At 39.2% G+C, this 27017-nt stretch overlaps 1 protein-coding gene across 1 annotated transcript in view; it reads left to right on the top strand.

Moving 5' to 3' along the window:
* The window catches only part of LOC135467715 (tyrosine-protein kinase BAZ1B-like), a 33438-nt gene extending 7614 nt beyond the window's left edge, over window positions 1-25824 (top strand). Inside the window, exons 11-33 of the mRNA XM_064745535.1 lie at window positions 126-234; window positions 690-858; window positions 1305-1408; window positions 1839-1994; window positions 2362-2519; window positions 3101-3219; window positions 3503-3707; window positions 4118-4184; window positions 7685-7799; window positions 8360-8498; window positions 8797-8961; window positions 9382-9442; window positions 9968-10075; window positions 12019-12169; window positions 12681-12817; window positions 13113-13253; window positions 15062-15142; window positions 15790-15944; window positions 16859-16929; window positions 17336-17724; window positions 19247-19324; window positions 19830-19973; window positions 22603-25824. Of these exons, the coding sequence (XP_064601605.1) occupies window positions 126-234; window positions 690-858; window positions 1305-1408; window positions 1839-1994; window positions 2362-2519; window positions 3101-3219; window positions 3503-3707; window positions 4118-4184; window positions 7685-7799; window positions 8360-8498; window positions 8797-8961; window positions 9382-9442; window positions 9968-10075; window positions 12019-12169; window positions 12681-12817; window positions 13113-13253; window positions 15062-15142; window positions 15790-15944; window positions 16859-16929; window positions 17336-17724; window positions 19247-19324; window positions 19830-19973; window positions 22603-22758 (3178 nt within the window). The 3' untranslated portion in view covers window positions 22759-25824. The remainder of the gene's footprint in view (window positions 1-125; window positions 235-689; window positions 859-1304; window positions 1409-1838; window positions 1995-2361; window positions 2520-3100; window positions 3220-3502; window positions 3708-4117; window positions 4185-7684; window positions 7800-8359; window positions 8499-8796; window positions 8962-9381; window positions 9443-9967; window positions 10076-12018; window positions 12170-12680; window positions 12818-13112; window positions 13254-15061; window positions 15143-15789; window positions 15945-16858; window positions 16930-17335; window positions 17725-19246; window positions 19325-19829; window positions 19974-22602) is intronic.
* Window positions 25825-27017: the final 1193 nt, after the last annotated feature.

The raw sequence follows: 27017 nt of genomic DNA, 5'->3' as shown, positions 1-27017 counted from the left end.
GGTGTTTAACGGTTCATTTTTTTTAGGCGCCTTGTCATTGTGGTATGTTTTAATGGCATTGATTGTGTGGAATGAGTCGCCCAATACAATGTACTTTACGTCTGACATAATTATTTCCTACACAGGAAGAAAATGACACCTGCTGAAAAGGAAGCTTATCTCCTGAAAAAGAAAGAAGAAAGAAAGAAGAAGTTAGCGGATCGCATCAAGGCCAGAAATGTCCAGTTGAGAAAGGTTAGTTCAATTTTGTCAATTGCTTTGATGCGATACAGTGTGGAAAAAAACGAACTTACTTTGAATTGCAATATCTTGGTCGTACAACTGTGCACAAAAAACAATGTAGGCTTTTTCAACTTTATGTTGGATACTTTATCTATGCATATGTACATGTGGTCTAGTGTTGTCTCTTCTTTTAAAGATCCTTTATTTTCCACCAACATGGTTTGCAAATCTGAACTTCACAGGTGGGTTAGTGAATTGCCAAATGACAGCTGAGAATAGGTATTCCAGTGTCTTCCATCCATAAAACTGACTGGCATGGTAGAAGTGAAAAATTGATCAAAGGTGAGGAATAGTGCTTTCTGTGAGCTTTGCCAAGTGTCCTTCATACACAAACCGGCCAATATTGCAGGTACAGCATAATATGGTCATCAGATAGACATACATGTGATTATGTATATAATTTTCAGCGTTACGAGGACCAGGATTTGGAACTGAAGCCCATCCCTGATCCAAAGCTGGTCCCCACCCCAGACGGACTGCCCAATGAGCTGTTTGGAGAGGTTGCCATGGTGACAGAGTTCATCTCGTGTTACTCTGGGCTGCTGATGCCTGATGAGGAGTACCCCATACAGTCAGGTGAGCGGAAGAGCTTCACAAAGCTGATTTGTTCTCCTCACATCAAACGTGAGAAAACTGATTCAGCAGAAGAGTCTTTAACAAATATTTGTCGTTTCAGTGTTGGTGTACTGTTTTGAAAATTATTTGCTCTGTTTTACACATGGCAGAGTTGCCACCATGAAGCAAGACTAATAGTTGTGTGCACAAGAATAATAGGTCTAGGCTCATCACAGACAGTAGTAGGCATAACACTTTCCCAAAACAAAATTTTAGGACATACTTCAGAAAAACTTTACTTGTTAGCAGTCATGGTGTCTGTTCAGTTTTGGATCGTATCCTAGACTAACTAAAGTGTTGGTTGGACAGGAGTCAAAATGGTCGCCATTAGTTCCAATGCTGGAGAATAATTAAACTTCGTGCGGAATTAAATTCAAACATCCAATGCGCTCCTTTCTTGTTTGCAGATGCCCTTGTAAAAGCCTTGGCTTCTGGTCCAGAAGGATTCGCTTACCTTTCTCGGGTGTTGAAAGTTTTACTACAGACTCTACTACAGGATGGAATTGCAGAAGTAAGTGAGCTTAAAGAGCATCATTTGTAAATTCACCAGACCCCTAGCAAGAGTTTCAGGAGGTGTCAAATCACTGCACACTCATGTGCAGCTCAGATACTGTATATGCTTTATTTATATATTTGGTCACTGTTAAACACAGTACTGACAAATTGTTGAAAAACCAAGCTGTGTGAAAGCCACAGCTGAAGCAGTGGGAAATGGATTTGAGCCCGTGATTTCATTGTTCAGGTACCTCTTCTTGTCAGATGTGGCAAGAACAGAGTTGAAACAGAGTTTTCGTTCACACTATTTTCTTGGTGTGGTCGTTTTTGTGGGCTTTCTTTTATGTTCAGGCCTGTTTCCATGTCTTTTGAATAAATTTGAGACTTTGTGATAACTATCTATCTCTGCAGCTCTCTAACCTAGAGTTTGGGCATTGTTGTTGTAGTATTATGCTGAGCTGGACACACCTCTGAGTGACATTGCAGTGACCCCGTTTACTGCCTCAGAGCTGGTGCGTCTCTGTCTGAGGAAACAGGACGATGAGGCAGCAGACAATGATGTCGATAACGATGTTGACAGTGTAGAGGAGGAATCTGAAGTGGTGAGACTAACCTGACATTATTGTCTTACATTGGTTTTGTGTTTCTGTTGTTTTAACAGCAGTTTCTGCACTAGTTATTTTTCAAATCTTACCACCAATGCAGGGGGCTCATTAGAAGGTGGACATCTCTGTAGAAAATGGAGCAGGTAACCACAGCCTTTGACCAGTGCTCCTATTTTACTTCATTGTCAGGTAGCTTGTTGCATTTCTAAGGTAGCCTGCTGCTCAAAAAGATAATGAAAGCCCTGCCAATGCAGAATTTAAAGGATACTCTCCCATATCACGTTCATTGTTGTCTTCTGCACATGAAGATTTTGATTAAAACGTTCACCTATGATGTGAGCCTTCTCGTGTTTTGTATTTCCAGCCTGAAGACATCATCCAGGTTCTTGAGACAACTGAGCTGTTCCAGCTGACAGCTGACCAAAAGTTGAAGATCCTTAAGGGACTTTGTCAGCGTATAATGGGCTCCTACTCTGTACAGGACTATATGGAAGAAAAACAGAAAGAGGCCAGTGTGCTCTGGTGAGTTATCTCCCTTGCACACAATAGCACACTTTTATACCTGTAGCTATTCAACATAGAAGCACAGCCAGTGGGAAACCTTATCTTGAACATAAATGAATATATTTATTTTTTTGTAAAGACCCATAATCCTGAAACAATATCTTGCATACTGACCCGCTTTGCCATTTTAGAGGAGCCCATGAGTTATCTAAGGCTTTCTTTAGAACTGAGCCTGGACCAGTTAATAGTTCATGTGTCGAAATTCCACTCACCTTGGTTTATCCACAGTTTTACATCAAGAGATGACAAGATGCAGTGGCTTCTCCCAGAAACTCCACTATTTGTCATGTAACTGGAATTTCACCTAAATTTTAGTCAGAATAAATGCTTTTTAAGAAGCTTGGGTCAAGATGGGTCACTCACCCCAATCAAGTAAGGTGTGCCACTTGAAAGAAAAAAAAATCTGGGTAAACACAATATTCTTCATTGCAGTGTCAAACCCCATGAAATGAATAAATAAATCCTATTCCCGAACTCCTGAAGTTGAATAAAGGATTCAATGATTGTTTGTTAACAAGAAAAGTGTCTGAATTTCACAGGAGACAAAAAACAGCCCAGCTCAAAGAGAAGAACAAAACGAAAAAGAGAGGAGACAAGAAGAAAGAGGTGGAAGAGAAACCTGAGGAAAAACCAGAGGAGACTAAGGCCACAGATACAGGTGTGTGGATGCTTTGCAATTGGAAAGTTCCCCCGTTTAGATAGAGCTGCATTAGATAGCGGCTAGAAGAGTACAGAGTATTTCATTGAAATAGTTTGAACATTACATCTGGAAAAGAAATTCCACGTATTGTTTGAGAAAAATGTATTGCTTTTATTTGTAATCATAAGTGCTTTTTGTCTTCAAACCGAGAATAGGTTGTTCACATCTTCCAAAGTTATATTATCGTACTCTTCTAGTCTTCTCAGCTTTTGTTTCACTGGAGTATCATGTATCTTTTCAGAACTTGGCATTGCACACTTCTATGGCAAGAAGACAGGTGGTACAGCAGAGTCCACACCTGAACCTGAGTCAAACGACATTGCTGACTCCATACTTGCAGCTGATCCTGCTGATATTGACCTGGCAGGCGTTGTCAAAAGGCGGCGTGTGTTAGCTGCCCGCGCTGCTGCTGAGAAAGCTGTTAAAGAGAAGGAAGACAAGATAAGGTTAGAAATTTATGAGTTATTGATATACATCTACTTCTGGGTATGTTAGGAAGGTTCAAAAGTCTGAAGGGTAATATTTTGTTAGGAGTTGTACAAGTATGAATGTATCTTACTGACTCATAGGTACTGCTCAACTGGCTGTCTACGTGTAGTTTGTCTAATATAATATCCATATGAATTGCAAAAGTATTTTAGCTGTAAGTAACTGGATTCGGATGCAAATTCATCAGTATTTTTCCCTGCTGATGTAAAAAATACAACTAATCGTCTCTTTCTTTTGACTCATGCATCTTTAAGAACATTTTCTAGAACAATTGTAATGGGATGAAATGTTTTTCTATTGAAAAAAATTCTGTGGAGTACAATGATCAATTTCATGCTGTTCATTAAGCATTTCTTTACCATTACAGGCGGGAAAAAGAAGCTGTTGAGTATAGGAAGCAAAAGGAAATGGAGTCATTTGAGAAGTCTTTTAATGTGAGTAAAAACTTTCTGTTCGATAAATGCTGCATGGTTTGCTGAGTTAATTCCATGTTGTCGGGTTCCACAAAACTTTCTTATATGAGATGCTGACTGAGTAGCAGCGCTGTATTTTGCCAGTACACTTCCTACCCACCACTCCCATTCCATGTTGTCGGGTTCCACAAAACTTTCTTATATGAGATGCTGACTGAGTAGCAGCACTGTATTTTGCCAATACACTTCCTACCCACCTCTCCCATTCCATGTTGTCGGGTTCCAGAAAACTTTTTTATATGAGATGCTGACTGAGTAGCAGCACTGTATTTGCCAATACTCTTCCTACCCACTATTCCCATTGTATCTCATGAATTGACTTTTCCAGAAAGGAAGGGGAATGGTCTCTTGCTGACAGATTACAATAATGGCTTCTCCAGCCTGTGAACAAAGAAGTCATTTGAATTCGTCTCTTGCTGCGTATGGCTTTATATTAATGGAGAGTTGTCAAGTGCCTGGTTTCCTCCTGACCCTGCCCTGTTTCCTCCATAAAGTAACACCTGTCAACATTAAACTCCAGTCAAGTGAAAAATAACTTTACCTCGAAGCACTGAGTAGCAGCACTGTATTTTGCCACTACACTTCCTACCCACTACTCCCATTCCATGCTGTCGGGTTCCACAAAACTTTCTTATATGAGATGCTGACTGAGTAGCAGCACTGTATTTTGCTAGTACACTTCCTACCCACCACTCCCATTCCATGTTGTCTCATTTCACAAAACTTTCTTATGAGATGCTGACTGAGTAGCAGCACTGTATTTTTCCACTACACTTCCTACCCACTACTCCCATTCCATGCTGTCGGGTTCCACAAAACTTTCTTATATGAGATGCTGACTGAGTAGCAGCACTGTATTTTGCTAGTACACTTCCTACCCACTACTCCCATTCCATGTTGTCGGGTTCCACAAAACTTTCTTATATGAGATGCTGACTGAGTAGCAGCGCTGTATTTTGCCAGTACACTTCCTACCCACCACTCCCATTCCATGCTGTCGGGTTCCACAAAACTTTCTTATATGAGATGCTGACTGAGTAGCAGCACTGTATTTTGCTAGTACACTTCCTACCCACTACTCCCATTCCATGCTGTCGGGTTCCACAAAACTTTCTTATATGAGATGCTGACTGAGTAGCAGCACTGTATTTTGCTAGTACACTTCCTACCCACTACTCCCATTCCATGCTGTCGGGTTCCACAAAACTTTCTTATATGAGATGCTGACTGAGTAGCAGCGCTGTATTTTGCTAGTACACTTCCTACCCACTACTCCCATTCCATGCTGTCGGGTTCCACAAAACTTTCTTATATGAGATGCTGACTGAGTAGCAGCACTGTATTTTGCTAGTACACTTCCTACCCACTACTCCCATTCCATGCTGTCGGGTTCCACAAAACTTTCTTATATGAGATGCTGACTGAGTAGCAGCGCTGTATTTTGCCAGTACACTTCCTACCCACCACTCCCATTCCATGTTGTCGGGTTCCACAAAACTTTCTTATATGAGATGCTGACTGAGTAGCAGCACTGTATTTTGCTAGTACACTTCCTACCCACTACTCCCATTCCATGCTGTCGGGTTCCACAAAACTTTCTTATATGAGATGCTGACTGAGTAGCAGCACTGTATTTTGCTAGTACACTTCCTACCCACTACTCCCATTCCATGCTGTCGGGTTCCACAAAACTTTCTTATATGAGATGCTGACTGAGTAGCAGCACTGTATTTTGCTAGTACACTTCCTACCCACTACTCCCATTCCATGTTGTCTCATTTCACAAAACTTTCTTATGAGATGCTGACTGAGTAGCAGCACTGTATTTTTCCACTACACTTCCTACCCACTACTCCCATTCCATGCTGTCGGGTTCCACAAAACTTTCTTATATGAGATGCTGACTGAGTAGCAGCACTGTATTTTGCCAGTACACTTCCTACCCACCACTCCCATTCCATGTTGTCTCATTTCACAAAACTTTCTTATATGAGATGCTGACTGAGTAGCAGCACTGTATTTTGCTAGTACACTTCCTACCCACCACTCCCATTCCATGTTGTCTCATTTCACAAAACTTTCTTATATGAGATGCTGACTGAGTAGCAGCACTGTATTTTGCCACTACACTTCCTACCCACTACTCCCATTCCATGCTGTCGGGTTCCACAAAACTTTCTTATATGAGATGCTGACTGAGTAGCAGCACTGTATTTTGCTAGTACACTTCCTACCCACTACTCCCATTCCATGCTGTCGGGTTCCACAAAACTTTCTTATATGAGATGCTGACTGAGTAGCAGCGCTGTATTTTGCTAGTACACTTCCTACCCACTACTCCCATTCCATGCTGTCGGGTTCCACAAAACTTTCTTATATGAGATGCTGACTGAGTAGCAGCACTGTATTTTGCTAGTACACTTCCTACCCACTACTCCCATTCCATGCTGTCGGGTTCCACAAAACTTTCTTATATGAGATGCTGACTGAGTAGCAGCGCTGTATTTTGCCAGTACACTTCCTACCCACCACTCCCATTCCATGTTGTCGGGTTCCACAAAACTTTCTTATATGAGATGCTGACTGAGTAGCAGCACTGTATTTTGCTAGTACACTTCCTACCCACTACTCCCATTCCATGCTGTCGGGTTCCACAAAACTTTCTTATATGAGATGCTGACTGAGTAGCAGCACTGTATTTTGCTAGTACACTTCCTACCCACTACTCCCATTCCATGCTGTCGGGTTCCACAAAACTTTCTTATATGAGATGCTGACTGAGTAGCAGCACTGTATTTTGCTAGTACACTTCCTACCCACTACTCCCATTCCATGCTGTCGGGTTCCACAAAACTTTCTTATATGAGATGCTGACTGAGTAGCAGCACTGTATTTTGCTAGTACACTTCCTACCCACTACTCCCATTCCATGCTGTCGGGTTCCACAAAACTTTCTTATATGAGATGCTGACTGAGTAGCAGCACTGTATTTTGCCAATACACTTCCTACCCACCTCTCCCATTCCATGTTGTCGGGTTCCAGAAAACTTTTTTATATGAGATGCTGACTGAGTAGCAGCACTGTATTTGCCAATACTCTTCCTACCCACTATTCCCATTGTATCTCATGAATTGACTTTTCCAGAAAGGAAGGGGAATGGTCTCTTGCTGACAGATTACAATAATGGCTTCTCCAGCCTGTGAACAAAGAAGTCATTTGAATTCGTCTCTTGCTGCGTATGGCTTTATATTAATGGAGAGTTGTCAAGTGCCTGGTTTCCTCCTGACCCTGCCCTGTTTCCTCCATAAAGTAACACCTGTCAACATTAAACTCCAGTCAAGTGAAAAATAACTTTACCTCGAAAATGGTACATTTATCAATATGATGGTAAAGTTTAGTATGTAGTTTGTTGTAAATACATAAATTTTTAAAAATAATTTTGCCTTTTATGCTCTTACAGGAAGGAATTGCTCTGGCTAAGCTGGTGCTGCGACAGAGTCCCATAGGAACTGACCGTAACCACAACAGATACTGGGTGTTCACAAATACCACACCTGGTCTTTTTGTGGAGAAAGGTGAGTTAATGATTATAGATAGAAAAAATTCATACCTTACCACTCCTTATACAAATACTGTGTAATGAATAATGTATGGTTATTGTCTTTTCTTACTCATTGAAATTCATCCAGAAAATGTGGAGGAAAAGATGTGATCTGTTAATGAAATTAAACATGTTGTGTTTCAAAGTTGATGAAATTGCATGTTTGTGAGGTTTGTTTCTCGTGAAAATTTGTCTGGATCTGTCTGTCAAGATTATTTAGATGGTGTTTGTTTCTTGTATAGCTGATATTACAATTGCTGCATGTAGTTCTGGCCCTGGTATCACAAAGCAGTCCAAATTTAATCATCAAATTTTGTATGTTCATTTTCGTTATTTTGGCTGAAATTTGTTGTACAATAACTTACCCATTAGCATAATTAACATTGTCAAGCAATATTTTGACCTTGTTACATTAGAAATAACAATTTTAAAGTGATTTAAAATTTGACCTTAAGTCTAAGATTTTAAATCTGACTGACTGTCTTACTACAACAGTATGTACAGTATTATTCTATGAACTTTGTGTTCCCCCAGGCTGGGTAACTGCTGACATAACATACAATTACAAACAAGGAGAGAAATCTGATGATGAGAACAGTATCATATCCTCGGATGACGATGATGAAGAGGACAACACTGGCAAATCAGGGAGTGAAAAGATCATTGAGACCACGTAAGCTATGACTGGATGTCTGCTCCATTCACACATAATAAGAAGTACTCACAGTGTCTTTCATTTAATCTATCCATAATTGTGTAGGCTGCCCAAATGGTAACAGAAAAAACATTGTTGATCAAAAAATCAAGACAAAAAGAGTACCCCTTTTTGGGGGGGGGGGGGAAATTAAGATTGTCATCCGTGGAATTCTGAATTCTCCTTTAGTGGAATGCATTATAGTGTATGCTATATAATGTGATCCAAGCTGTTGTGCTATTAGTGGTACTGATTTGTGATGTGTATTTTGTTTCAGGTTCCCTCATTATGGGCAAAATCTGTGGTTTATGTATGATACAGTCAAAGACTTTGAAACTCTGATTGAAAATCTCCATCCAAATGGTGTAAGAGAGAATGCCTTAAAGAATGAGCTAAAGAAAAGACAAGCAGATATTGTGAGAGCAATCAACTCTGCCAAAAGGTCAGTAGTTTAAACTGGAAATCGTGCAAGGAAATAATACATATAGTGCTCAAAGAAAACTCTTAAACTTTGTGACCCAGTCAGTAACTATATCCAGCCTTTCACGCACAAAAATTACTGCCATACAATATTTTACCAGCATAAATGTTTCACCAAATAATTATCCTGCTAAACAAAGTTGGTGAAGAATCGGGTGAAATTTTATTTAATTAACCATAAAACATTCATATGTGTAAAACAGTCTTTCACTAGATAGCCCTTCAGGATTAGTTTAATATCTCACAGTTTTACAGATGCCCTTTGATTGAAAGATATGCAGGTTTCCGAAGTCTGAACATTGCTCATTGTTAAAGTATGTTTTGCTTCAAATGTGACAGCTTTTGCAGTCACTTATTGCGGTTTTAATTGTTTTCTTTGCAGAACAAATAATGAACTGCGAGAATCAGATGGGAACGAGGAAATGCTGGCTGGATTTAAGAAGGTATGTAACTATATTTCATCGCCAAACAGGATGTGTAGATGAAAATAAGGCTGTCAAAGTTATCAATGAAATGTTTTTTTCTTTGAAAACCTACTATTGTAGTGTCTTAGTGTAGTGACTAGTGTAGTGACTGAAACAGAGGATTGGATACATAGGCTGCATCCAAACTTGTCTTTCCTTTCACTACCAGAAGATACAAAGTATAGTAAATGCACCAGTATACTTCGCAGTCGTGTATAATTCGCAGGAAAAATTGGGCCATGAGTATTCTAGAAAAACATTTGTACCTGTGTATTTGACGCACCCTCATCATTCGCTCGATGTTTGTCCTCATGATAGCCTGCTTATAAAAGGCTTCACAGGGCGCGATCCCTTATTGATCGCAATCAGCCATAAGTATATTGGTGTATATACAGTAATTACATGAAGTATACCCAGGTGTAAGTAATTACTCTGCTACTCCGTAACTCTGAAACAGTGAATGTGTTGTGTTTTTTTGAGTCTGAGGGTTTGCAATTATTGTAGGAGTTGCTGGATTTGGAATTGCGACTGAGGAATGGTCAACTTGGGGGTGTTCCTGACCTGGCAACATGGGAGGCCAAGCTTATGGACAGTACCAAAATTGAGGACCTGGTATGGAATTGTTGGCAGTTATCAGCACTCAGAATTGAATTTTTTATCTACCTTGGACAAACGTTGATACGAAGACACCTGTCCAAATAGTGAACATCACTGAAATCAGCGGCAGTGTGAAAATGCTTCATTATTTGAGACACTTACATTTATTTTAATTACCAGTACAGCACTTATTGATTGGATTGCTGTTTAATGCATTTGCAGTCCTATTCTTTTGTGGACTGAGCACAATTATGTTTTATGTGGCTTTTTATGGCATCAAGAGTTTTAAATATCAGGTGTTCACTGACCACCTAGTGTCTTTAGAACAAAACTCCCCTGTGTATTGTTTCAGCATGGAATGAAAACTTCGTTAAACAACAACACCTAAATATGACCAAGACAAGACAAGACTTAGTAAAGTCTTAACATTGGAATGCATTTAACTTGCTTTTCACTGAACAGTGCATGAACAGATGATTTTAATTGAAATTTGAAGCCACCTATCCCTGGACAGTCGATATCCCTGTGTCTTCCATGTCTGGTTTGCGTCTTACTATGAAACATGTAACTTACACTATTTATTTATGCTACTTATTCATACTCCTCCCTATCACCTTTCCAAGAAACTGAAACAAGAAATCAAGCAATCCGTTAATCAATTAATCTTATTTTGTTGCCATTAATAACCATTTTTAGCTTACCTGTACAAAGTAAGGTGAGGTATTGTAATGGCCAGGGAAGTGTTGGTGTCGGAGGTGTTGGTGTCTGGTTAAGCTTTTTTTAAGCTCCTCTATAAAGGGCTGTCATTCATTGATTGAAGGTTAAGCTTTTTTGTTTAGCTCTCTAGTCTAATGTATGGTGTGTAAATGCACGCACTCGAATGGAAGGTTAAGCTTTTCTTTTTAGCTCTTGTATTTTGAGCTGTGACACATGCATTGAAGGTTAGGCTTTTTTTGCTCGGTAGTCTAAGGTATGGTGTGTAAATGCACATTCTGGTATTGCAGGTTTAGCTTTTTTTTTAGCCGTTGTATTTTGGGCCAGTACACATGGATTGAAGGTTAGGCTTTTTTTCGCTCCCTTGCTAAGGTATGGTGTGTAAATGCATATTCTCAGATGGCAGGTTAGTCTATTTTTTGTTAGCTCCTGTATAATGGAACTCCAACATGCAGCGATAGAAAGTTATGTTTTGTTTGTTTTTTTGTTTTGTTTTTTTTTCCCCTGAGTACATCTACAAAGGGCCTACAGGTGGAAAGTTGAAGTATTTTATTGGTTTTAGTTTATAGGCTTTGTGAATGTTTTTTATTGATTTTAATTGATAGTCTTTCAGTTCAAAAATATACCAGTTATATAAACTTCGATTTGTTTTCGGTCTACCATTTTCCTGTTTTGTGGATGCACACTCAGATTGACTTCATTCTGTTGTAAACCTGGATTTCAGCAAGCCTTTCTTGTAGGGCTACAGTTTCTTATGCAAGCACTTATTTAGATAAGCTTTTTGTCGCTCTAAGCTACTTTACTAGATTTGTAGAGTGTAAGAATTTACCTTGGTGTATACCAATTTTATCTGGTATACACAGTATCTGTTTAAAGCTTTCCACATTGGGAGTGACACTGGCCGATGCATGTGCCTTCCTGTACTGTGATGGAATGTTTAAACCATCCACGCAGACATTGACTGTTGTGAGCTGAGTATTTGCTCAGCCAACCTGAGGGCTGTGGTGGCCACCCTTAATGCACGGATACTCAATCATAAGAAGTGATTTGCATATCAAAGACCACTCCTTCGAGTTGGTACTCGAACACCCCACATTGAATTTCTTTTACTACCATAGCTCAACATTTGCTGAGCCATTCACAGCGTTAGAATTGTTCACGGATTGCTGCATGCTGTTCACCTTTATCATATCAAAAACCGCTGCCTCAACATTGGTTCTGTGAATGCCTTGTTTATGTTTCAGGGTGCATGTCTAAATGAGACCCAGCTATTCACAATGGATAAGTTTCTCAAGGGGATATTTGTAAAGAAAGAGAAGAAAGGTGTGAAGGATTTGGGTAGATCTGACCCTTCTGACGGGGATGTGACTGTGAAGACAGACGAGGAGGAGAAAGGTAAGTCAGTCATTCTCCTTGTGCAACCTAGATCAAAATTGTCTCGTGGCATCCAGATCACATTTTCCTGGTATAACCGAGATCGCATTCTTCCCTTGACACTGTGATCAGATTCTCCTGGTAACACTTAGGTTACATTCTCGTTGTAGGAAAAGAATCACATTCTCCTTGAAGTTGTAAGATCACCCTGTAGCGAAGAGATCACATTCTCCTTGTAGCATATGGAGCACATTCTGTCCTCCTAGCTCTGAGATCACATTCCCTTTGTGGCACTGAAATTATTTTTTCGTGGAGCTCTGGACTCTCTCTGTGTCACTGAAATTATGTTTTTTCGTGGAGCTCTGGGATTACATTGTCCTTATAGCTGTGGGATCACATTCCCCTTGTGACATTAGGTTGACTAATTCCTTTGCCAATATTTGTCGTTTCTTCTACTGGCTCTGCGTGAAAATTCGTTGACAGGTGACTTGGCAGAGTTTCTAGTTATAGTTTTGTTTTCTTAAAAATTCAGAGAATGTTGACCGTCCTCAGACTGCAGTAGATAAGTGGCGTGAAGGCTTGGAGCAGTCCCAAACTCTGTCCAGACTCCATGTTCTTATGGGTATTTTTGACTCCTGCATAAAGTGGGAGAAATCTGCTGAAAATGCTGTGAGTATTAGAATTTCCTCATAATAAAGTAACTTCTTCATTTCTTTGTAAGGATTAATTTCTGATTCACAACTTAAAAAAAGCTGTTAAAAGATTATTAAATAATATTTTTTTTGAAAAACTATAGTGTGAAACCTTAAGAAGAAAAAAAAACACACACACACAAGAAAAAGAAAACATGGCAAAGATTTTTTTACTGTTCAAGTTTTTGAATTGTTATTGACTTTCTGTTTGTGATGCTGCTGAATGCATTGTGTTTTTTCTTATGATACCAGCCTTCTTTTCTCCGTTACAGAAATGTAAGATCTGTCGTAAGAAGGGTGAGGACAACCAGTCATTGTTGTGTGATGACTGTAACCAGGCCTTCCATTTGTACTGCCTGAGACCCGCCCTGCCTTTCATCCCTGATGGGGAGTGGTTCTGCCCAGCATGTAGGGTGAGTCCATTATTAACAAGTGCTCATGATCAAGTCTTTTCCGTGCATTGCAACATTCTTTATGCAAGTTTAAGGCCTACTTTCTCAGAACTTGGTCTCCAGACCAAAAGCAGTTAATAAGTGGTCAGTGGTGGTGACTAGTTTGTTAAATTGCATGGCTTTCAATCACTAGATCACACGAGATGTGGGTTCAGTTCCATTCAGCTGTCGGCGCTCATTTTCATGGTCTTACATAAATTTCGCTGGGGACTGCTTGCCATCCTCTAATGTGAGGAAAGACAGGTGGGAATGTTTGCCAATAACTCTGCAGAGGTCAGCCTATTTCCTTCGTCCATAAAAGTGGCCTCCAGCCTGTAAGTCAATAATTCTTCAGTATGCCATTAAACAACAATAACAAATCATCACCATAATGCTGGCCACCATCGTTTAACTCCTTGACTCCAACAGCCCACTGCAGTCGCCAGTACAGTGGCGGGCAGTAGCCGTGCCTGCCTTCCGCCCGAGCAAGCGTGAACAATCAGCCTCAACGGCCGTACTCGCCTCTGTGTGAGCTTACACTTTAACGCCGAGCATTCTATGGCTGGCTGGTTTTTGTCATTTATGTTTATTCTACGTAATCTTGTAAAATATTAGTGTAGTTGTGGACTTACATTCATGCAGACATTTATAAAATGAGATTATCGAACTGAACATTCACAGAAAATGCAACACCAGTGAAAAGTACCGTAATTTTGGAGTTGATGATATGCAAATTCCTGTTCATAACCCCCGCTTTTCTGAAGAATAGTATGTGTTTCTGCGTCATCAAACTTTGAAGAAATACAGAGAGACCAGTTATTTATCGTGGGTTTGTTGAAGTGTTGAAAAGAGCCGTACTATAGTCAGTCGTTTTCTCACTTCAGCTATGCAAAAATAACAAAACATTTTGTTGCCGAAGGCATTTATCGTTCATTGGTCAGTAGTTGCCCTATATTCCATCACGTGACATAGCGGGACAGGATCATTGGTCAGTGATATTCAGGTCAGACCTACACACTGCTTTCAGATTAAATGATAAATACAAAACAAAGTAATGTCATGGTCGTCAGATTCACTTTCTGATACGCTAATGTCTGATTCAGTGTCACATTCCCTGTCAGCAGACGGTCTATCATAGATTGTGAAGCCCAAACAATCCTCTTCTTCGCTGGACTCGACCAACGAAGACATGTTGACACTCAAGTGTATGTGAATCGAAAAATAAGTTCTAATTTTGTTGTGGTTAGGCATTCAAGCCAATAAAAACCTCCAAAATACTAGGAAATACAAACCTAAGACATCAAGACAGGTGTGTTTAGATTGATTTATACTTGAACAAAACATTTGGAAGCAAAATATGCACCCAGTGAGAAGTGATGTGATATGTGGGTTTAGCCGCTCTTCGGGAAATGAGGTCCTATCGGCTGTGCGGATATATCCGCACCTTGGGTTGATACAGAACGCTCTGCATGCGGCCTGAGCCATGCATCAGAGCAAACGAGTTAAGTGAAATAGTTTTGAGCACAGCACAGAATACCTACCAAATAAATAAACAACAAATAAATAAGTACTATCTTGAGTATGATTTTATGAGATTTTATTCCTGAAAACTACACAATATTGTATTTGGAAATTAAAGAATTAACTAGAACTATATAAACTGAAAATCACTGCCAACATGTATATATGCATGTCAACCAAATCAAAACAGTAAGTATGCCTTGATGTTGGTTTGCGATGTGTCTTAGCTTATCCTACGTAATTCAAGAGAGTGACGTTGTACATTACAGCCACAGACCCAGCGACGACGACCAGTGCCAGGCACGTACCGGGATATGAATGGCGAATCGTCAGAAGGATCGGAAGATGAGGTACTAATGCTGGAAAATTGAGTGCCAGTCTTTGTAGATAGATGTAAATAGTACTGAACATTCAAGACAATTGAACTTTGAAAATGTACAATTGGAATTTTTTACACTTTGACGACAGAGTGGGCCATGTCTGAGCATGTAAGAGTAAAGACGCATGCCTTTCATACGATAGGACCCATGAGGTCTGGGTCAAATCTCAGCCTTGGTGAATGTAAGTAGCGAACAGCGTTTTGGGAACATATTATCTGTTACTGAAGACCACTTGTCTTCCATCAGTATAACATTCAAGTATGTATGATGTTCATCAGTAACTTAGCAGATGCATTTGTGTTTCCATGTTGACTCTATTTGGCTCCACCTATAAAACCGACTGCTGTCGTATAAGTGACAAATTCTTGAGTATGGCTTTAAAATAAAAATGAAGTGAAGAACTAAATTATGTTTGAAGTGGTGTTCCTTTCTTGAAAGTACAAATCACCAAGGAGTCAGCTGAAGCTGAACATAATCATGAGAATCAGATGTTCTTATGTATAGCAAGACAAAAACAGCAATGAAATAATTAAAAAGTGGCCTAAATATCAAGCTGACCAATTGTGTTAGATGAATCTGTTTATGCATATTCATGAGCACTTGGGTGTTTGTTGTAGGAGTTGAGTGGCAGTGATGAGGAGTACAAGGAAGTCATCCAGCATGATGAGAACTGTCTGGTGTGTGGTGGGGATGAAGGGCTAGCCTTCTGCTCTGAGTGTCCCTCCGCTTTCCACCTCGACTGTCACGTCCCTCCCCTCAGGCACACTCCAAGGTAACCACTCCAACTTTGATCCCCCTAATGAACGAATGAATTCCTGCTTTGTGCTATTGTAGGTCAGCAGCATTTAAAGCATACTGTAAGATTTGGTTGTTATATACTGCGTGTCTCACCTTAGACCAAGTTGTATAAGATGTTGGATTACAAGTCCTTCATTTGTCACCATTTGTGAAGTATTGCTAAGGTGTGTCTATGTAAATCCTTTAATCATAACATTTAATGCTTTAATACAACAACAAAGGGTTAAGATACTGATTACAAAGAAAAGTGGCCAAAAAATATAATTTGAGTAATTTCCGAAGAGGGGTAGAAGTAGACCTAAACAGCCACAGCCAGTTTGTTCTCATGGGCTTTGTAACTCTAAAAATCAACTGTTAATGCAAAATACTTATATTGTCATGGAATAGGTCGTGTTAAATTGGAAACAATGTCGAATCTCTCGTACCATACGCACCTATGGTTAAAAGCCAAACAGGGTTCTTGTGAGGTCACTGGAAGCAGGTTCATTCTTGTTTTACAGAAATAACTTGATTGTTGATATTGATAACATGGTGGCGTCATAGATTTTCTGAATGTATGCATTTTAGCTTACTGTGAATTGCGATGTCTCAGTAAATATACAATATCACCAACGTATAAAGACATGCATTTCAAATTTTTTGGGAATACTTTATTGATGTATGTGCAGTTGGCCTGGTTTTATCTGTTCTTTGTACAGAATTAACATTTGCATGTCTTGTGTGTAGGTAAACCTGACAAATGTGAACCAGTGCAGACCTCCTTGTCATGGTTTTCAGAATATGTTATGGCATCAGTGCAATCAGTGTACAGAGGCAGTACTCTGATCTGATTGAAAATGAAATGGAAAAATGCAGTGTTTCAGTAGTCTGTGTTCTCTCTGTGTCCAGGAGTAACTGGGTATGCAGTCAGTGCAAGACTGGAGTGAAAATAAAGTCAAAGAGACATCACATACCTGTCCGTAAGTACTGAAAACTATTTGATAATTGTCACTTTGTGTTAAAATTTAGATTTTTTTGTATTTAATGTGCAGTGAATATTTGTTTTTTCAGTTTACCAGCATTAAAGGACAAGAAAGTTTTCAGGATTTTTCTGGAATTCTGTTTTGTTGTTTTTTTTTTTCACTACTTAACTTGAATTCCATTGAAATTAAAAGTTTGTTTAATTTCGCGTATCGTTTGGCTGTTTCTGTATTTTTAACATTTTATGCTTTCATATCCAGTTGTTGCCCTACATCAGCAAAGACATGAGCTGAATCGCCAAATAAAAAAATTTAAAAAATGCAGAAATCTACTCAGTCTATACTCAGATGAAATTGTTGAAAGAAAACTTACTGAAGAACAATGTGGTTTAACTTGTGTTCTCAGCAACAAAGAAGAGGCGGAAATGTTACGATGTCTCTTCTGACGAAGCTGATGAGTTTGAGACATCAGATGAGGATGATGATGAAGATGCATCAGATGCAGAAATCCTACCTACATCGCGGCGACGTGGGAAGGCAACTGGCACGCCTGCCATGAGGTCTGTCGGTACAACCACCAGCGATATTGAGAAGGTCATCATACCTACCAAATACAAGACGCAGCAAAAACGCCATGAATCCAGGCGCTCCGAGCCAACACGACGTGCCGATAACAAAAAGTCTGAAAGTCGGCGGTCAGAAGGATCCGCCGCTAAGGCTAAGGCAGAAGAGGAAGAGGATATGTACACAGGATACATGAGACCCACGTGTAAGCGGGGCCCATCAGATTTATCTGTGAGTACCCCTGACTCAGGAGATAGAATGTCTGTAACATACTGTAAAGTACTTATTATTCGCTGGAATTTATTTTTGCGAATTTTCTCCAAAAATATGTTTGCGGGAATTAATTTTTGCATATTTAAGAGAATACTGAAAAACAAATCTTAAAATTTTACAAGATATTATTTGGCCGGAATTGTTCAAGCACATCAAACAGATATCATCATGGGTGGCATTAATGCTCCTTTGTTTCCTGCATTGTCGCTAATCCTCATGATCTGGATCAGAGATTAAAACTATTGTTTTCAGTTTTCTACTTTTCCCTTCACTTTACAGGCATAGCAAAGATTGATCAAACTAAAGACAAATAAATTCCCACTTTTTTTTACACCCTCAATCCTTAACAGAGTTTATATATATTTGAACCATAATTTCCCTTCCCTACTGTTAAAAAATTTAGCTGGCCCATCAGGCTTTTTAGGGCAACTCCTGTCACCCTGGCAAAGATTTCTCATTATTACTAACTTCATTATTACTACTACCTGTAGTATGTGATTCAATATTGGATATTTTTTGGGCTGGAATTATTTTTTGGGCTGGAATTATTTTTTGCGGTAAATTATTGACCGGGAAGTCCACAAAAATTAGTTCCACGTAAAAATGAAGTACTTCACAGTGTGTGATGCTTCACTCCTGAATTGCCTTCCTTGAAAAGTACAGACCAAATATCTACTTTTCGAGAGGTGAAAACTCTCCCATTTTGTTCAGTAGCATGATTGAATTATGCTCAGTCTACCCTGACTTAGTGGTATGTACTTTCTGGAGTCTGGTATGGAATTCAAGTGATGTAGCCACCCAGAAATTACTTTCTTTTGGTCAAAATAGGGGGGGGGGGGGTTGTTGTTTTTTTCTTCTCAGTTTTTTGGTGTCATGGATTGATGGTTCCTAAACTTAAGTCTGCATGACTTCTTATCCATCCAATGCATTTTGAATTCCATGCTTAGAAAAAAAGTAGGTTAGGGAAGACATGGTTCAGTTGGAAAAAGTCCAAATCACGACGGCTTGAGGTTCAAATTCAATTCTGCCCTTTGACAGGGAATTTGTAGATTTCACTCTCTCTTGTGGTTCCTTTGTGACAATCCAGAGTCAACTCATGGGGTTGTTTTTGGCAGTCCTATGTTTGTTGGAGTAAGGTGCCAGTCTGAACATTAGGTGTGGGAAAGTTTGCTGATGGTTTACTTAATCTTTTCTCCACTCCACTCTCTCTCCAAGAGAAGTTTGTATGTCTCAATATCTGATTATGAGAAACATGTTCCGTGTGGGTAAGCCTTTACAGAAAATAACTCCAGAAAGACAGGCCAATAATTTGCATAAAATTAAAAGACGAAACGGACTATATATTTTTTTTATTAAATTAAAAAGAGACAATTGTAAAAAGAATTGTATATTTTTTTCAATTTTCTGTTCTTACAAGTAAAGTAATTTTTATTTTCAGAATTATGAAACTGATTGATCGTTTTTGTTATTTCTTGATCAGCTGTGTGAGCAGATTTTAGGCTGTTTGTTCCGGCACAAGTCCAGCTGGCCATTCCAGTCCCCAGTCAATAAGAAAGAGGTATGTTCTTGCCCTTTGCTATGTATTTGTCTGACATGAGAGTTTTCCTCACATCTGACAGGAATTCTTGTGAAACACGAAATAAACCATTTCTTAAAGAATTAAATACATTTCAGACATGTTGTGTCACAGATTTTTTCAGAAGTGTGATTTCTCTATTCCTAATTTTATGTTTAAAATCAAATGTGCATTCCCATTTTCAAATTAACATCCTTGTTGAGGGGATTTGAATATACTGCTTGTGGGGCACTGGTGACAATAAGCAGTTGAGGACGTCCACTTGTTTTCCACCAAGATAATGTGCAATTACATGGAAAAGTCAGTCAGTAACTTACCAAAGGAAAGTGGTTTACCCCCAAGCACCACCCTTGAAACTGAAAGGCATCATATATGTAAAGTCTTCTCGAGTATTTGGTTAAACAAATAATCAAATAAGTTAAATGGGCATGAAAGAGGACCTGTACCAGTCGTTCTGTTAATGGAGCATGTTATTTCTCCACTTCAGGTACCTGACTATTACACCATTATTAAGAAACCAATGGACTTTCAGACCATCAAGAACAACATCCTGTGTTTTGTGTACAGTTCACCAGAGCAGTTTGTGGAGGATGTCTCACTGGTGTTCCGTAATGCTGCTCAGTACAATAAGGTGGGCTGTGTGAACAGATAATACATGATGCAGATTAGCCGCTCATGAGAAAAAAAAAAAAAAAAAATTTTTTTTCATCTCTTCCAACATGGGCAGAATGATACTGTGGTAGTCCTGTAAAAACAAAATACGTTCATGTTAACTTTCATCCATTTCAGTAGAAAGTCTATTGAAAGTGAACATCCTTTGACAACATTTTACTGCCCTACTTTCTGAGACCTGAATTCATATTTGGCTTGCTAACATTGTACCAGTGTAATTACTGAGCCAGATTTGAGGAAATCACACATGGATTCACTGTTGGGGACACCCATACCTGATCACATTGAGGCCACTGTGAATGACCTTTTGCCTACTTTCTTGGATCAGAAGTCTTATTTAGCCGGGGTTAATAGAGTAGGTGAACACAGTGTCTCGATTACTGTATGCTTGGCAATAACTTACCCAGTCTTGGTGATGGGCAGTGGATCCTGTTGTGATAAGCTGCAGTGCTGAGGGTTTGGGTGTGTTAATGCAGCCTCATGTTTTTATGCCTTCCATACGAATGCAGCTGTCTTTCAGTGGGTGTGTTTTTGTAAATGTGAATGTAGACAGGCAATCCTCAGAGCAGGCTGTTTGAAGAAATGTATTAGCTTAGTCTCTTCAAATTCCATACACACCTCTTTAATAGCATGATTGAGATTATTGCTAAATTTTGTTGTATTTCCCTGATACCTTATGACGGGAATTTCTCATAACTTACAACACAATGATTTGGAGCATACTTTTGTAACAGTATTGGTAACAGGACTGCACTTGGATGTCTTTTTCCAACCACTGTGCCGTCCTTCAGTAACTTTATTTTCAACTGCAATGAGCAACTCATTAAATTGCAGGATTATTTGGTCAGGTGGCCTTTCATTTAACAAAGTAACAAGGGATTGCAAGACAACATTTTTCTCTTGTGGGATGTTGTAGCTATGGCAAATTTTTTATGCGTGTTGTGTGTGTGTGTGTGTGTGTGTTTCCTCTTCACTCAAATTAAAGCCCCGATACTGCAGTGGCTTAGAGAAACCATAGCCAGTACATGTTAATAGGGGCATACTGACCCCACAGTTGTTAGTAGATATATGTAGAAACAGTGTCAGACTTCAGTCCAGGCTGTGGGTAACTGAGTGCTGAAAATATTTAGAATTGTCAAACAATCCCCTTGTACCAGAGCACCATGTCTACATCATGAGAGACATTACACTGCCCAGTTCAGGTGTGTGTTTCGTCTAAACACATCTCCTGGACGGATCCATGGGTCACATTGGTTGTTGTTTTGAAGCATAAATTATCAACCCAGTTTTAACTATGTAAATGTGTAATAAATGTCACCTCAAAAGAATAATTTTCTTGAGAATGGTATGAAACACAAACCAAATAAATCAATCTAAGAAGAACACCTTTTGTTCAGCAACTTAAGTACCTTCTTTTAATAAAGTTATATCTTGAACAGGAGACACGTATGTATTTAAGTGAATTACATGTTCTGGTGAAGTGTATCAGGTGAAGGACACTTGTCTACAATTCTAGGGCTACAAGTATCCTGTTCTCTTATGACCTTTGACCTCGAAGGGTTGAGTGAAGGGCCAATCAAGTGCTTCTGCCAGTTGCGATTTAAGTTCTGCTGTACTACACTAAAGTTAATACATGCTATATGACAGGATATACATCTGTCTCTGAGCACAGGTGGATAGACTAATAACATGACGTAACTAGGCTTGACACATTTCCTCTGTTATTTTAGAGATAATTGTTTTTTTAGGAAATAACTTGAAATGGACAAATTTATGAGTTGTTTTTTTTGTTTGTTTTTTGTTGTTTTTTTTTTGTTCACTGATAATCAGAAGAATAGTTATCTTATTTAACTATCCTACATCTGACTGCCCCATTATTCTAGGGGGGGTTGTGGGCAACAAGCAGTCAGCAGTGCAAGGGAGGTCCTTTTGATGGTGATGGTACACTAACGTTAGTCACCATCATTTCCCATCCAGCTATATGGTACACAGTGTACACATTCAGCTTGCCATTGAACGTCTTTGCCTCAGTGACACGTGGGAAAAGTAACTCAGTTGCATACCAAAGGCGAGTTGTTTACTCTGATCTATCCAGTATACTCTGATCTATCCAGTATACTCTGATCTATCCAGTTTATTCCCCGTCCACACGGTGTAAGGGAAGTATTGTAGCAGATGATATAAAAAATTTTATGATTGGTCAATCAAAATCAGTTTGGAAGGAATGGTGCATTTATATTACCCTAAGAGGCTGTCAAACCCATGTTGAACGTGGCAGTAAGAAGATAAATTATATCCTCAACGTTTCACATGTTCACCTAGTGTTGTTGTGATCTTATTTTCATGTGCTTTTCTCTGTCTAGATATAAAATAGTATAGAGATATTATAGTGCATAAATCTTGATGTGGCCAGAAGCACCCAACATAAATTATTGCCAGAGCGAAAGATGGCATTAGATAAATTGCATTCGGAGTTGCCCTTAAACATTCTTCAAAAGGTTGAAGAAATAGGGTAGCATGACTGTTACATAAACAGTATAATGATTCTGTTCATCTATGAATTACTAATTTCAGATTTTTCATTTCAGATTGACTCTGAAGTTTACACCTGCATGCTGGACATGGAGGAATGTTTCACAGAGCTTTTACGCAAATTTTTACCGGAATGTCGCTATGAAAGGGAAACAACGCTGAACGGTTACGACCATAACGCAGATGCATCCAAACGACCACGACGCATTTGAGATTTGACAAGGTGCAACAGTTGGAACTTAAGCCATGACACCAAATTTAATTGATGCACATGCTAAATGGAATTAGACGGATTTTCATCATGCTTCATCTATTAGAAAATTAATGATGGAGATGTCCATCTGTTGTGTTTAGAAATCATTGTACTAAAAATAATGGAAAATATCCTCCATTTAGTGCTGAGAAAATTAAAAGTGATTCATGAAAGTGTGGACATCCTGCTTATTGTTGGCCATTTTATCATTGATTATAGGCCTCCTATACTACACTTGATTTTTAATCATACCCTTATGGGGTAATAAATTTATATGATAAATATCCAAAATTTCCAATTAATCTAAAGCTGATTTGGTCGTATTTCTGTAAATAATTATCAAACTGGTTTTAAGTATCGGCTGTTTTTACAAATCCTTCATAGCGTCTGTGTGAATGAACAAGAGTGTTGAAAGCGAGAAGTAGAAGTTTTATCTTGAAGCTGTACATGTTTTAGTTCATTTCTTAGGCTACATTGTATCATGATCACTCTTCACATGAAGCCTCTGTTTTTAGCTGAAAAGAGTTGTCTTTCGTTGCTGCTTGTACTGCGAGCTGTATTTACACATTTTTATGTATGGTAGTGATATATACAGAAGTTAAGCCTGCAGCATTAGGTGTATAAGTGGTTGTCATGGTGAAGTGTAGTCAGTTTTTGTTCAAAGCTTTTTGTATTGTTGCAATAGATAATTTATTTTGTCGCAGGTTTTTGTATTATCTGAGATGTTTGAAGGAACTGACTAAAAGTCGGGCACATCAAGAAATATGCGTGTGGCTAAAACAGCAGTAGTGATCGTAGGGTATCTGGTATAGTTGTTCAGTCGTCATTGATTTGAGTAAAGCTTCTGGTAAAGCGTAATATAGGGTATGTCTTGCTCAATGAAGGAGTTCAGTTAGGTTTTGTAGTTTTCACACTGCCCTGCCTAGTTTTACCTTTAGACCAGACCAGCATCATATAAATTGAATGTTCTGGAGAAGGCTGTACAGAAACCCCATCAAATGAAAAAAGAAATAAAAGTGTAAAGGTCACAGTGCCCCCAGCGTCTTCAGAGACTGATGCCAGACGTGCCTGTGATCACATACATGTGGCTGAAACATTTAATTTAAAAGAAAAAAAATTAAACGGATAGGGCAGGTGGCTTGATGCACAACATGGCTCAGTCGTTATAGAGATTTGTAAGAAAATACAGAAATACACAACCCTTAGTAGTTTTAAAATTTAATCTGTGGCATTTAAAAGGTTAATAACTGTAGGGAGGTTTTTTTTCCCTGAACAATCTCTCATTCAGAACTGTAACAAGGATTATTACTGAAGTTAACATGGGACAAGTAAATTTGTTTTCTTGCATGTTTGAAGTAAAATGTTTCCGTTGCGTAAACTTTGTTCAACAACAGGGTTGGAGTTTATTTCCACACTCTAACGATGGAAATAAAAGTAGTGTGACTGCGTAATCAAAGACAGGTTACCATAACCTCATCTTCACAGTCACCTTCATCTTGGTTATTGTTGTAAGAGGTCAGTAAGAAAATCTACGACTTTGAGGATGTTTACAAATTCAGCTTTAAACAGATAAAATAGACCAACACTTGGCGGCAGATTTCGCAGAAGGATTGGAGTTTAATTCCACGCTCTAACACAATAAGCTAAACAAACGCCACTTAATTACATTAAGCCTAAGCCAAAGATCCAGACCACGTGCCATGAGGGACGTGTTCTGTTGTTTTAGAGGAAATGTTCATTAAATATTCTAGTCCCAGAAGGGAAGAACAAATGACGTTGTGTGAGAACTCTTTTAAAAATCGATACGTGTAGTGGTATCATTGGCCCCATGCACATCAGTGAGTGTGTTAGCATTGGCGTGTGATATGGACGCTGTTGTTCGAAGTCTTGATACCTTCCAAAAGATGTTACTGGCTCTCTTGGTAGTGTGAGGAATGTACATGGTTTTCTTAAGGTCCTTAGGTATATAACACTCGTTTGTAGATAAAACGGTTAACATGGAACCTGCGTCAATGCTTCCAAGCCCCTTTATGTGCATGGCCGCCATTTTCACGCAATTCCGTTCTGTAGAGTTTCCACGAGATTTATTTTGCGTTTCACGAAACTTTCCTTATCGAATACTGTCTCAGATTATAATCACCGGTATTGAATCAGTCGCCTACTTATTGTAGTCACAAGGAAACCAAGTGAATGAGATTGATACACTTTATCTCGTAGAGCCACTTGCACGAGAGTTGTCTGACGGTGACAGATTTGTATCCATCTACACGATAGACTTACGTGCTGTATCCATATGTATATTCCCTTGGGTGTAAGAAGCTTCAAGTACAAAGCGTTCAGAATGTAGACTTGCATAATTTGATTAGTGCAGCATTTGCTCACAGAATTGCCTTGGTGTCTCGATCCGTAAAGTGATATAATGATCTGTAACGCCGTATTTAACAACGGCCATAGGAGCTTAGATCTCAGTTGATTAATTTGGCGAATTTAGCATGCTATTCGCATTGCATTTAACAGTTTAGCCGGTTACTCAATCATTTCTGTTAGCGAGAAGCACTTGTAAACCTACCGTTATACATTCTGTTCCTGTGTACGGTTTTCTAGCTGATTTGTGTGATAAATATGCTCTCTGTGTACATCCGTCATAAACTCGTCCCGAGTTTATCAAGATTAGCATCACTAAGTTACACAGAAAGTGGTGGCACAATTACTAGACTGATGAAACGGCCGGTGCCGGTTTAGTAAAGCCCATCTAAGGTTAAACTGCGCAAATTTATTATTGAAGGTGGCGATGGGTGGTTCTTAGATGTGTAAATGATCGTGTATTCAGTAAGTGTGTAGGTTGACCCATGTCATTGTTGTTTCATTGAATGACTTGTAAACCCTAGCCTGTATTATAGCTTTCGTGTGGTATCAAAACTATGTTACATTTCGAATCCTTACACATCTGTTTCTGTAGCGTCATTTACTTGTCAGCTTTCAGTGTGTTGTCTAACGCTATGTATAACAGGCTAATAAAAGTCAATTGTATAGTAAGAGTTTTTTGTGTGATTTCTATTCCATGTAAATCGGCGGTGTATGGAGGCCGGATAAGGCAATCATCGTACTATCGGCTATATTATAAATATATATTTCTTTGTGGCTTAAATGGCTATCACCCATCACGAGCGTGTACACACTATAAGCGGAACAAGTAATAAAGTGCATGTATCTTAAATAATGCACCACGTATCTTGTCTTAGTTAAGGTCGATGGGCAATGATACGATGATGGTCTTACGCGGGTTCCACAGTGATGCGATCAACCGGACAATCTGAAATTCCAATACTTTCTGGTCCTCTCTTGGGTTAAACCATCCTGTTGTATTCCCCTTAGGTGTGTTAGTGTGACACATTCTATAAACTGGGTTGCAAATTGGGTTTCTGTGTTCATTTACTGCAGCTTGGTTCACGTAGTGCAATACTCCAGACATTTAACATGTCCCCTAGTGGCAATTTTTTGCGGTTGTGTTTACGGGGCTTAAAAAAGATAGCTATTGACTCATTTACCACTTCTACTTCCCTCGTAACATGCTGTCAACACAGGCTCCTCTCCTAATTTAATTTAGCTAGCTAAGGAAGCCATGCTTAAGATCGGAAAATCCAGGAGCTTTCGTCGGAATTTTGGGCTCTTGAGGCCAGTATTAACTGCAGTTTCCAGCAATAATCGGGACCTCGCTTGCTACGATGAATGAAGCACTTGTTCGCTGCTATACTATCACCTTCTTGACGGAGATGGTTTGTTCGGATCCAGCTTCTATTGTTTTATCTGCGGCCTTAAATCATGAAGTTTGTCCGGAACCTGACGAAGGGCGGTGGTTTACTTGGGGCACTTCGGTTTCGGCGACCCATAAAGTAAATGGACCGAAGTTACATAAGTGAAAAACAATCGAGTCAATCGCCAGCGGTGTATAGGCTTGTGTCCTCTCCCAGCTTGAAGGTTTTGCGCTATTCTGAACACTGCCGACTCAAACAGTTATTTGTGTTGCCTGGCACTTGTGTTGCCTGGCACAAAGCATACACTTCCTTGATAATGTGCATGCCTTATTGCCTAAATTGTGTTTTATAGTTTGCTACGCTTATTGCGTTGAATTTCTTACCATATGATTCCTTACTTGCTCTGGAGCTACAGCAGCTTCCAGTGGGAGACTGGTTTAGCCGTAGGCTTGTGTTTTGGTAA

Source organism: Liolophura sinensis, chromosome 6 (genome assembly GCF_032854445.1).
Source record: "Liolophura sinensis isolate JHLJ2023 chromosome 6, CUHK_Ljap_v2, whole genome shotgun sequence".
In the NCBI taxonomy this organism is placed as follows: domain Eukaryota; kingdom Metazoa; phylum Mollusca; class Polyplacophora; order Chitonida; family Chitonidae; genus Liolophura; species Liolophura sinensis.
The sequence above is the reverse complement of the archived record's forward strand: the minus strand, read 5'-3'. Positions and strand labels throughout refer to the sequence as shown.